Source organism: Scomber scombrus, chromosome 1 (assembly GCF_963691925.1).
Source record: "Scomber scombrus chromosome 1, fScoSco1.1, whole genome shotgun sequence".
NCBI lineage: Eukaryota > Metazoa > Chordata > Actinopteri > Scombriformes > Scombridae > Scomber > Scomber scombrus.
This window is the reverse complement of record NC_084970.1, coordinates 29,067,687-29,081,512: the sequence shown is the minus strand read 5'-3', so window position 1 is coordinate 29,081,512 and position 13,826 is coordinate 29,067,687. Positions and strand designations below refer to the sequence as shown.

At 37.1% G+C, this 13,826-nt stretch overlaps 1 protein-coding gene across 1 annotated transcript in view; it reads right to left on the bottom strand.

Annotated features, from left to right (window-relative positions):
• LOC133978106 (A disintegrin and metalloproteinase with thrombospondin motifs 7) overlaps nt 1–13,826 on the bottom strand; it is an 82,653-nt gene that overhangs the window by 2,185 nt on the left and 66,642 nt on the right. Inside the window, exon 23 of the mRNA XM_062416460.1 lies at nt 13,064–13,226. Coding sequence (XP_062272444.1) covers nt 13,064–13,226 — 163 coding nt within the window. The remainder of the gene's footprint in view (nt 1–13,063; nt 13,227–13,826) is intronic.

Sequence of the window (13,826 nt, the reverse complement as noted above, 5' to 3'; positions counted from 1 at the left end):
GGCTTTATGTCACCTTTACCACATACAAAGACAACTCGTCAAAACATTAAGTGCTGGAGGGCACACCTCTAAAAAAAAAAAAAAAAAAAAAAAAAAAAAAATGGTACTTGTACATTTGTGAACACAGACTTGTATCCATCATCCAAAGATTTTTGCCTCTTTGGCGCCTGTTTTTTTTTTTAGGTCAGAGCAGTTACAACAGAAGCATGAAATTGAAAAACCAGTCCAGACTGCAAATTTGGGAGTGGGCTGCTATTGAATCACTTCACTTCATCAGACATGCACTGTTTCACAGCCTGATGTTGATGTATGTCACTTTTTATGTCTTCTCATTCAAGAGCAGTTAGGTGGGCAGAAATCAGAGGTCCTTCAGGTATCAAGTCAGTTTTACCACCTGTCGCTTAATTTCCCCTCCAGATGAACTCGCAGAGTAACAAAAGAGAAAACAAAAACCCACACTTTCCTGTTGGAATTTAATATCTGAAAGGCGGAGGCAATTGCTGACGGCTTTAAAAGAAGCACAAGTATTACAGGTCAGCCATAAAGGTTGTGAAAATTGCAATTCCGTGTACTTTTCAATGTCGGTGACAGCTACTCATTTGAGGGGAGAAACATTTTTTTTCCCAGAGTTCTCTGACAGCTGCAACAATCAACTGAAAATACTTTGACTGAAATTGAATCTTTACATATTAAGAGTCTCCATTGTCATCACAGTCTGCATATGAAGTATGGCAAACTGTTGACTGTTTATAAGGAATATTAAAAAAGAAAGGATTTATCTGATGTGAAATGGTAATTAATGACACTTAAAAAAATGTTAAGGTTAATTAACTCTGGGTTTTAATGTTGATGTTAATACTCAATTCTTAAGTAGTCCTAACCTCCTTTAAAGGAACTTGAAAATTGTGTTCACACATTTGGTGAAAAATATAGTATATCTTTTAGCATGGGAAGAAATCTAAGTAACTAAGAGGCTCTGGCACTTCTTGGCAGCTTAGAATATTTGTTACACCATCGCCCTTTCAACTGTCAACGTTACAATACAGCAGAAATAACACAAAACAATTTGGGAGAAGTTTATCATGTCTGATAGTAGTGTTTGAAAGTACAGATAACAGCTGATGAACTGATCCTCAGCACTCAGTCGACATGACAGGAATGTTTCAACGTTGGAGAGGCATGCTCTGCACACAAGCTGCAAAGGCTGATGTTGCAAATGCGATGCGAACAATCACAAATCTAACTTGGTTTCTATTTCCAGGCACAAACAGTACGCCCTGGCACTAAAAGATTGTTACACAGATTAATATTTTTGCTCAAAGCCAGAGAAAACAACAACCTGAGATTTCCCATTAATTCAAAACCTGGCCCCAACATTCACCTTAAAGCAATTCCACTTGTTTCACTCAACTATACTAGTTGTTTTATGCTTGTATGTAATGTAGCCTCAAACCACTAGACTCAAGCAGAAATGAGGAGCGGTCTACAGAGGTCCGTTAACCTCACTTCTTTCTCACTCCATTACCCCAGATTTTGCTCATTTTCAAACTTGTGGTTTTTAGCTCAGACCAACAATGCGTAAAGTAACATCCATGAGACAGTTTGTCAGATTTCACACAGCTCCCCCTGGTGCCACAACAGTAACACTTTTTTTGTTTTTTTAACATTTGAAGTAGTACTCTCCAAGGCCAGTACAAACTGTCATACCTTTTATTATTTTGTATACTTTGTGTGTGTGTGTGTGTGTGTGTGTACTTCTGTGTTTTATTTGAAATGTGTAAGTTTCCCTAATGGGATAATAAAGTTTACCTTGACCTTGAGAAGCATCCATTTATATCTTCACAAATGTCAGCGTGTGGGTAGTGCTAAAAGAAAACACAAGTTGTCACCTAAATCAAAATCAGTCAAATATTTTTTGATATATCTTGTGTACAAAACTGATAATGTGACCTGAGAATATAGGAGGTGATATAAGAAACGTAAGAAGTTAATCAAAATCAATAGGATCCATCGTCTGAAGATCATGATTATTGACAGCCAATTTAATGGAAATATCTTGTTATGAAACCAAGTTTTGGGGGAATAAAATGAAGTGTAATCTTATACTGGCTTTAAAGGAAAGTCTGAATATTCTCAAAATGATCAGAATTAATTAATTCCAAATGAATATTTCATTTTGAAGGAAAGTGTTTGCTTGCTTCAGTCTGTGCTCTTATCAAGGCTGCACCATTCAACATGGCCCATACATCCTGCACTGCTGAATCCGCTTCTCATGTATAAAGCAATTCTCAAAACAAAGTAGGCTGCATTTCCAATGTCACCCAAATCCGATGGACTCCATTACATCAGAGGGGTACAAAGGTCACAGCTGCAACTCAATACATAGCATTTCCTGTGTGCTACTCCTCTTCAATACACCCCCATTTGCTATCCTTGACCCACTCACCCATCCTGCCTCAGCCCCTCACTCCAGCATGCCCCATATAGAAACAGTAAACAATGAAAGGGGACAGTGGGACGTGGGACTTCCGCAGTACGCTTCTCTTTCACTGTATGAGATGATCATACTTGGTTGATGTGATAGAGGGAAAAACAGTTCTTGGGCAGCCGCTCTCCAATCCTATGCATCAGAATCTTAAGCGGATATGGCTTTGAATTGTTTCACTTCATTAAAGCAAAGTAAATGAACATGCAGGACAATAAATGAGCTGAATGATGAACAGAGTGAGGAGATGTTGAATTACTGACAGTATGTATGTTGTGGCCTTGAGGTCAGTGTTTAAGTTTCAATGTTCAGAATGACGCAAATGCAGAGTTTGATACTATAGAGCTGATTTCATACAAATCTATATTCTGAAGTTGCTCTGATATCTTAAGTATTTTCTCTTAAGTATGTGTTTAAAATGTGTACGTTCAAGCATGATTTGTGACATCATAACCCAATATACAACTTACACACGTGTGATATGGTAACTTGAAGCCTCCAGTGCACAAAGACTGAGAATTCACTTTTCAATCAAATAGGAGACATCATGTGTCCAGCAGTTAAAATTCTGAAATAAAATGTATATTCTGGGTTTTTCAATGAGTGAGAAGGAGTAGATGTGATTTTAAGAATTTATGATACGGTATTGAACCCTTTTTGAGGAAAAAAACAGTCAGACACAAAAGACTCAAATTATTATTGAAAGTAGCACGTCTTATATGTCTGGAGTAGCTCTTCAAGTGCAGTAAAATCTTGGAAAACAATCTCCAAATGACCAGGACTGCATACAAAACAACAATCTTTCAATAGTATAAGCCTAACTCTCAAATCTGAAAGTAGACATTTCACTTGTGGAGATAGAGGAATATGTTTATTGAACTGACACTGCACACGTATTTCCACTGACCTGCAAACTTTGAGGACTTCTACTTAACAATGAATGTAAGAACACGTATTTCAGTTACTTTCGGTGTCTGGCTAAAATCCCCCGTTTCCAGTGAAGGAGGTGGAAATGTTGCTGCTGTTTCCGTTTCTGTGAGGTGTAATATTCAGTCCAGTTCACGGGAATGCTCCTGGATAAGAGCTTACGGATGAATGGTTTACCATTTCAGTGAAGTATCTGTCCCTCCAGAGCTGCATGTGGGTTGACAGTACAGCTGTTTTCAATGATTAGGTCTTCAGATGAAGTGCAGGGTGAACCCACATGCTCACTTTCCTGATGTTTGAACCTGTCCTTAATCATTTTTGCACACAATGATGTCACGATTTGTGAAGGCTGAAACCACTGAACGAGACTTACTATCTTCAAATCTAATGATTATTTAGACCAAATCTTTATATAGGGAAACTTTGAAGTATACACTGCCTTTATATGAATAACATTTACAGTAAGATTTGCTTCCAGGATTAAATACCATCCAATAAAAATCTAACTGATAAGAAATGTTGGCATTTGTATTTTTCCACTCAGCTGATGTTTTAGAGTCAGTCAGTCATTGTACAAACAATGTATTTATCAATTTTAATTAGATTTTCAGTAATCCTTGGATATATCTTATAAAAAAGTACCATTAGCACAATGATGGTGTAATTCCTTTTCATCAAAATGTTCCCAACATAACCAAGACCACACGATGTAGCTCAGTAGGTCCCAGCGGTACCTCTGTGCTGTGGGAATACTAGACCTTCAGACTGAATGCAGGTCATTCGTCCACTTGACCTTCTTTCATTCTCCCTTTTGCCTTTCCCAGACAATATGTACACTGAATGCAGAATTCTAATTTCAATGTAAGATTGCAGTCACCATAAATCATAGCTTACATATGTCACAGTGTTGCAAAACATAACAAATGGCCTGTAAAATGTGTTTTTAAAACCAAAAAACAACGTAAGCCTGAAGATGACAGACAGAACCTCTGAAATACATTTCCATTAGAGCTACAGCATTTACATTTCTGTATTGCTTTCATGGAAGGAAATTGTTTAAATAGCATATATGTATGCATAATTCAGCACGCTGAGATTACACTAAGAGGACAGACTCAGTCATGTGCATAAGGCAGAGGTGAGTCTAAAATGAGACCTCTCCCAAACCCAGTCACATCTTTATTTTACATATGAAGATAAAATGTTTAGTATTCTTTACAATACTATAACCAATCCAAACTGACATCATTTAATTACTTTAATAACTACATTTAATGAATCTAATTGATTTGCTTTATTCCATGTGTTGAGGCACATCCGTGACTTGGAAGTTAATGGCTACATTCATATAGTATTTTTATCCAAACCATTACAGTTTCGTTTTGTTTTTTCCAATCATTCACCAATTCACAAACGCACGCTGATGGAGACCATGCAAGGTGCTGGCCTGATTATCAGGACATGTGGACAGGAGGAACCTTGGATTGAACCACCAACCCTGACATTAGTAGACAATCCGCTTTACCTCCTGAGCCACAGCCAGGTTAAGACGCTGATCATAAACCGCAACATCCCCAGTTTGAGTCTGACTGTGGACTCTTTTATCTGTCTATACAGGCACAATCTAATGAAGCACTGACAAGCCCTGGAAAGGGGAACTCTTGTGTGTGACACTCCAAAGTTTATTTTATTTGGAAACTTAGCTTATTTGGAAATGTTCTTTTCACCATACAGTACAAGCAGGGCTTCATTATGACTAAATCTTGATGTAACATATACTGTATGTGAAAAAATGGTAAACATATAAATGTCAGTCATAAATATAAATGTTGTAATAGATGACCACAATTACATGTTGCAGGCACTTTGTGATGAATGCATTTAGCTGACATCAGGATTAAAGTTGTAAGAAAAAAACAAACAATGTTTCTGAGGGCAAGACATACAGCATGCACAATGTAACTGAGCAGGATGTTTTACAGTACTTAAGATGTCCTTTGAGAAAGACACACTGCAGATAATGCAAGGCAGTTAATGCCAATCAAAGAGGTACTGTATGATTTGTTTCCAGGGTCTTTGGCTATGAATTTCCTGCTGGTTTATTTAAGCTGCTTCAGACAGAAGGTGGTAGGCTCTGACATACAGTATTCACCAAAACTGCCAAAAATGAAATTTGGCTAGTGGCCACAGAAAGGAAAATGTTCTTCACTCTTTTAGGAAGAGCAAGGAGAGAATATTAAAAGCCTTTATTTAGTCAGATATATTGCTGACCAGTTTCAAAAAATGAAACCTAACTGAACTTTAGAGCTACAACGTGTAGGCGATATTAGAGACCAAGACCGAGTTGCATCAAACAAACACTGAAGCATGCTCATTTACTACAGTCAGAGGCATGCAGCACACCAAAATAAAGAAATAAATACATACATTTCTTCAGGGGTCAGAGCTTAGGGTCAGGGGGCTCAGTGACTCAGTTATGTTGTGGTTATAACTGGACCAGCAACAGAGTGAACACTGATGAAAGCCATTTTTTTCCTGATTTAAAAAAAAGAAAAAAAAAAGACTACACATGCACAGTCCATGTGAAGCATGAACTCAAATCAACTTCATCTTTGTCTGCTGCCAGTCTCATCCTCTTACTGCTCAGAACGCCAACCTTAAAGAGACCAGCCCAGAGATATTAGACGGGAATCAACAATGGAAACCTGTTGAGGGGTTCATAAAGCTGCACGTGGTCTTACACAAGCATGCACGAGTTTCACACTCTCAATAAGAATTACAGTTACTTGCAGTTCACTCCACGTTTCATGGGAGGCTACATGAAGCAGCTTTTGCCTTACAGGATCTGACAAAAGTATGAATGCACGGCACAGACCAGTTTTATTCTTGGCCATCAATTCGACTGGTGTATCATGTTGGTCATTATATCATTGTGGGACATAGTATATTGGTACATGACCAGACTTTTATTAAATGTCAAAAATTGGCCAGTTGCCCAAGTCACATCTGATCAACCTTTCTCCCTGACCACTGTCCACCAAAATTAGATTAGCTGTTAAGAAAAACAGCTCAGCAGTGAAAAGTTATACATGTGTATATTTCATATACAAATAATACAGTTACCCTCTGCTCCATTACTTCACATTTCCATCATGTTTTATGTCTCAAGTAAACCTTAAGACACGTTTCTGGTCTGTCACTGATTAGTCTTGATTGCTCTTTATTCAAGTGCAGCATCAGAATGGCCTTGAATGAATATCTGCCTACAGGTGTGGGGTGAACAGCAGGAGTGCTGATATAAGATCAAAAGAAAAATCAGAACTCATCAGAATGCAAACAGAACACAAGGTCAGATATAGCTGGTGTAATTCTTCATTTAAGGCTGTAATGTATCACAGACCCTCCAGTATATGGGTCACTCTGCATCAAAGTAAATGTAATTAATTAGCGTGTCAGCAGAGGGTGATGAATTCACTGTAGCTGAATGCAAGTTTGAAAATACATCTACTTGTGTAATATTTCAAATTTTAAAAACACCACTGCTTGTTGCTTTCTCTGTAAATTGTGCTGACTATAAATTATACAAGACATTAATTTCTTAGGCAACATTTTAGTTAAATTAGTTGCTGTAATTGCATAATTTAGAGACATACACACATGCAAAGGTTTAGGCACTTTAGATGTTTAGATTTTTATCCATAATGTAATACCATCAGGGAGGGGTCTGATCTGTCCAAATGTTATTCTGCAGAATGACAAGGACCCCAAATATACAGCTAGAGTCATAAGAGACTTTTTTTAATGATATGAAGATAAAAGTGTCCTGCAACAGATGACATGAACACCACAGAGACCTGATATAAACATCAAGTCAGTCTGGGATTACATTAAGAGACAGACATTTCTTGTACTTTGGGTTTGAGGTGTTGTGCTCTAACTGTTGGTGCAGATGCACAAAAGTAAAAAGCCCACTTCATTGGTCCCTTTCCTTATATTTTACTAAACACATCTGTTTCAAAATGTTTGCCAACTCTCAAAGACATGAGCACAAATTACTTTGAACTCATATCCTTCAAAGCCTTAAGTGGGAACAAAGTTTAAATATCAAATGAGGAAAATGCACACAACTTTAACTACAAAAAGAAAGAAAGAACTACAACAACATATTTGAATATAATGAAACATATTAAAAACTCCTTAAAAACTATTCATGAAAATGCATACTTATGTATACAATTTAATCCAAATTAAGGTCCTAGCCTTAGTGTTTATAGATTGATTTATTTCTAATTCTTAATTCCATCAAACCAAAAGCAAAAAGTTAGTATTATCACGATGCACACATAATTATCAACCTTAGAGACACAATATAACGTTTAATGCACAAATGTATAATCAGATCTTCACTTCACTTTTTTCTTTCTTTCTTTTTTAAAATTGTTTTAAATCAACCAGGTATCAATGTCAGGCTGTTTGTAGCTGTTTGACAGGCTCGTTCTATTTTGGTGTTCCCTTGCAAAGAAAACGTTTGATATATTTCTCTACATACCATATATGGTATAATATATGATCCCATGTGAGGCAGCTGGCCAAAAACTACTACTTTTTTTCTACTGCTCTGCATCAAAGTAGGTGTTAGTCAGAATAATATGCTCTTAAATTCATTTTCTTTTTTGGCAGCTACATTTAAAACATTTTTCCACAGTAAATTAAATACAGCAACTGGGGGAATAACAGACTCTCTGAACAAATTCAAGAAAAAAATCCTCTTACCTACCTCCTGGTGCCCCCAATCTACTATAACATTGGTGTATTTGAAAGAAAAGTTCTGAATGAATTGCAGAATAATCCAAAAATTGCTATAAATTTAGCTGATAAAGGAGAAACTCTGGAAATACAAAACACGAAGGACTGTGTAACTGAAACGTTAAGACAGTTAATACCACTTTTCATAGAGCGTTGCTGCAAACCCCTGTGGAGACATACATGAGAGAGAGATGAAATTTTGAACAAAGCATCGGAGAACAAATGAATAACTAAAGATCAATATGAATTTTTAAAAATAGAACGTCCCATCACCCCTGTTTTCCACTTATTGCCAAAGATACTTAACATTTTGGAAAACATTTCCCTGCAGACCGATTTTAGCAAGCAATAGCTTGTTGTCTGAACCTTTAAGCCAATTTGTTGACTACTTCTTTAAAGACATTGTAAAGATACTATCATCATATGTGGCCAACACAAGAGATGCATTAAAATTGGTGGTGGACATCTGTATGCCTGACAACTCCTCTTTGGTCTCTTGATGTGGAGAGTCTGTATCCCAAATTTCACATCATGGTGGATTAGAAGCTATGGACTTCTACTGTACCTTGAACATAGAAAAGTTGAACTCTAAGCTCCCATACTTATATCACTTACTACACTTATACTAAAATCTAACTACTTCATGTTTGATATCAAGTATTACTTACAAGGTCAAGGTACGAGCATGGGTGCATCATTCGCTCCTAATTATGCCAATTTGTTCATGGGTTTATGGGAAGACAGACGTATATTTGTGAGATTGAGAAGAATATGTTGTAAAGAATAGATGCAGAATAGATGAATAGATTATCAAACTAAGGATAAAGAAATTTCTCATTGTTTTACACAAAGGGGATATGACCGGAAACTTATAGATTAAGCTATGGTAAAAGCTAATAGAATAAAAGGGGGGAAAGTATTAAATGATCCACACAAACACATTGAAAATAGAAAAATGTTTGTGGCTGATTATTGTACGGCATTCATGCAAGTCAAACAGATTATAAACAAACACTGGAAAATCCTTGAATTTCTGAATCATTTGTCATCCTCTAGACCTTGTTTATGCTTCAAGAGAGGCAGAAATGTCAGAGATATTGTCGTCAGGTCTATTTATAAGAACCACGCTCAAAATATTTGGCTTTTTCAACAAGTGTATGAAAATTATTATTAGATGTGGAAAATGTGCACACACTGTTCCAATACATTTGATACCAAGACATGTTATCACCCCCAGGGAGGAAAGAAATATGACTTAAAAGAATTACAGGTCATTTATATCTTGAAAAGCTCATGTGGTTTAATGTAGGCCACACAAAGAGTCATCTCAAACTGAGAGTTGCTGAGCGTAAGGTTGCCATTAGGAATAAAAAATATGGATTACTAGGCACTACAAGGGGAAAAACCATGGGTCGGCTACTTCAAATTCATTGAAATAGAGTGAGTCAGTCCAAGATGGGGTGATTTGATTAACCAGCTCCTCAGAAAGGAGGCATTTTGTATTTATATATTGAATACTATTGAACATTAATGGACTGAATGAAACACAGGATTAGAGTTCTTGTCTGTGTACTGTGTACAACTGTAAATATCACTATGTCCCCTGACACTCACCCTTCCCATTTAGTGGTGTTGAGGCACAGCTGTAGGACAACGTTTATTCTGCTAAGGAAATAAAGTTTATTCAGTTAGTTGTTTACAGGAGTTTATTTTTCCTAATGAAGTTTATATGATGTAAAATGATGAAACTCTTGTAGTTTGTACTGTCTGTGCATGAGGAGTTCTGTACACTATATTTTAAGTTGAATTTTTCACACCATCATAAAATCAGGGTGATCATTTTATTCTCATGCAGGGTATCTTCATTTTATGAAATTTAGCCTTTTGGATTCAGTCTGCTTGTTTTTAATCTATGGATTTGTGCCAGATATCTACAAAAAAAGCATACATGATCTTATCCGATGTCCACGCACAGGTGATTTCAAACATTTCACATTTGAAGACATGAATTTCCCATTTTCTGTGAGGCAGAGCCAGAGACTCTGTGGGCTGACAACACAAGTTACTGTCTTTGGGTATTAACTGAAAACTGCCCACGGTTGACAACAGGGGGAACCAAACCTAAAACAACATTCACAACCACCTGATCTCCTTGTTATTTCAATGTTGTCAGCTTAGAAGCATAGACGCCTAAAAAAAACATAAACTGAGACGGAGGGTCACGCACAGCACTAACATGGCCAGCTGTTTGCTGCCATTATCACACGCCTCAAGTATTTACGATAACACTTTTATACCTCCATGCCTTCAAAATGTCAGCGGAGCTGGCTTTTGGTTTCTGACAGGCTGCCCTCTGAGGAACACAAAGATTTCATATTTGATATAAACATTAAATGCCGTTGAACTGTTGTGGCCTGTGCCCTGTTGTGTGCAATTTCTGTTTGTTGTATTGCAACAGGAACAGATATAAAGCTTGCTGATTTTATTTGTTATGTATTTTTTAAAATGTGGATTATTAATTAAAGTAAGCTGCGCAATCTGCAGAGAAAAACTTCTAATGTTGTACAGTGAACCTTTTATGCTTCAAGCCTGAACAAAGATTAAAAGCAGCAGAAACCCACTCCTCCCTGCAGATGTCCTGTGCCCTGAAATAACTAGTACCTATTGGGGCAAAAATGCAGCTCCAGTATAGAAATGAGCCCTTTCTAGTCATCGTCCTCAAAGAGAAATAGCCATCAAAGACTGATATAAACTTTGATCTGATGCAGGTTAAAGAAACTACTTTGGGCTGCAGTGTGACAGAGTCTCACACAATCAAAAACCAAAGATGAAAATGTCAAGCCATGAATGACATTTTACAGGCAAAAGAAGATATGCAGCCTATAGTCTTCATGCTGTGAATAGCTGCTTTGAATGCAAATGTCTTAATCTACTCCAATTTTTCCCCACCATTATGGTTCAAACTGTTGTGCGTGCCTCGTTAACAAAGAGGACCTTTGAGGCTACTGTAGTCAGTTTTTCCACTGGTCTTCTGGTGTGGTATCATTAGTGGAAGAGCTGGTGGATTCCCAGTGATATCAATGCTGCCATTGACAACCAACTATGGAAAGGCATAGTGCTTCATACAGCCAAAAGAGCTAGCGGTTTGATTTTGATTAGCCCTAAAATAAATGTATACACTGTAAATACTGTATACAAATAATTATTGTACAAAACATTAGAGGCATCCTGCTGATATTGAGCCACAGTTTGTTTTCACAAGTCACTCCTATAATATCTAAAAAACATAATACATTCTTTAAATCCTTTTATCTTTATCTCTTCACTTGTTTAAATCATTCAGAAATTGAGGTTGCTATGTGAACATCCCTTATCTATACACTTCTGTGTATTTTGTTCCCCGTGTTGATTTTGGATACCTTTTGGTGGCATTCTCAAGAATCACAGCCGCAATTCATATTAAAGGTCTCGGTAACTGCTCTAGTTTGACATTTCCCTCAATATTCCCATTGACGTGCATACACAGTCACTGTCAAATCAGCTCCGCCACAAGCAGCCCAGAACACAGCCAGTATCAACGGAAATGGAAATTTTACCCTCAATTTATTGCTTTAAGGTCACATTTCTCTTGTGTAAATTACAGTGTGTAAATGCCCTATAATCAAAGTCCAGCTGCAATCACTTGACATGAAGGTCCATGTTCTTTTCATGTGTCGCGATCAAACTCATAACACGCAGCTGTAGGATTGATTGATCTGACAGGAGGATGTAAGATTTCCGGGGGTTTGGTAATAATAATAATAATAATAAACAATCAGATAAATGATCGGCACAATTACTGCATGCAAGACAAAATAAAGGCTAATGAAATCAATGCACAGTCAAAAAGGCCAGTCCATTCATTCATTTGAACTGCTGGACACAAGATGTCTCCTACTTCACTGTAAAGTCCATTTTCAATGTCAGTGCACTGGAGGCTTCGGGTTCACAGTTGTGTAAGTTGAATACTAGATCAGGACTGGCTTCAAAACTAGTTGTGATGTGACACATTATACTCATAGGCCCGCCCCTTAAAATCAGATATTCAATGGCACAAAGAAACTTTCCACTTTTATCAAATGAATGTAAAAACAGCCTTTTAGTGTCAAACTCTGAACAGACATCACAGTGAAGCTCAAACATCCAACCTTAGGAACAAGAAGAAAAACATTTTAAAATGGAGGGGGACTAAACTAAATTAATCTGTTTATTTCTGTATTTATCGATTTACTACACAGATGTATCCTGTGTAGGGTTTGTGAGTTAATAGTTACAGCAGTGATAAGTCAACCACATTAGATTCACAGGTGTAACTTCAAGGTGATTTTGGTATGTGGCGTAAGTAAACAAAATGTTTGCTTCTCTTCAGTCTGGACAGTGCATGTTGGAAAGCAATTATTTACTATTTCATAGTTCAGTGAAAGCAGCTGCTGAAAAAAATACAAATCTCTCCAGCTTCACAACATGAGTCTGGAAAAAAGTTAACATCTTTTGAACATAATGTTTTAAACTGAACCTCAATTTAAGGCACACTATCCTCAGGTGTCCTCTGCTAACACGATATTCTGATTCATGCTCAGTAACTGCTTGATTTTATCAGTTAAATATTTATAGATAAATGGAGAATGAACTGAGCTGAGTAATCTTACTATATACCTTTAAACCAATATATATTACTATCTAACCATATATCTGTAAACAGCAAAGAATGAGTATTAATGCAAACTGAGGCTCTCACCTCTCCCTCCACATTCCCCCACTCAACTCACTTGTGCCGTCTGGAGAGGCGCGTCATAATTTACTCACCAGAGGGGGCGCTCTCACATTCTTGTAAGTTACACTTCTGCACGTTTTCTGGCTGCGGCTCATGGTTGCACTCAGTGGCATCCACCTCTTCTTCTGTCTCGGCCTTTGTGTTAACACACTTGATGAGTCGACGTTGCACTCCGCCACCACAAGAGGCTGAGCACTGCAGGGAGAATTTGACAAAGTTTTTTTTTTTTAAATTAAACATACTTTAATGTTACCATGATGCTAGACATGCAATAATACTGCTATGATCTTTTATGTCATGATTCCCATCCAGTCTTCTCATTTTTAGATAGTAGAATCAGATTTATTTCTTAATTCTATTCATCTATCATGATATAATTGAATTTTTGGCTATCATCAGATTGTAAGCAGTACGGAAAGTTTGACAGCAACTGTTATTATAAGCACTAAATTATGCCTGTGTTCACATGTGCTCAGTATATAAATAAATAATAATATAAAAGATGCTGCAGGCACGTTTTTACTTGACTGTGTGCAGATTAGAGACTTTCTTACTCTGGGGGGTTGCTTGACACTGCTGACATGGTTCCAGGATTATAATGACTCTGCATCAAAAGGTCTGTCTGTATGCCTGAGTATAGACATGAGTCACGTGGAGGTATACGGGAATTGAATTTGGAGAAGCATTCATAATGGCAAGTGTGTGAGTCAGGTTATTAAGAGATTATTATATGAATGTGAGCTGCATCTCTTATTTACCACACTGATCATAAGTGATGTCATGGATTTTAGCAGT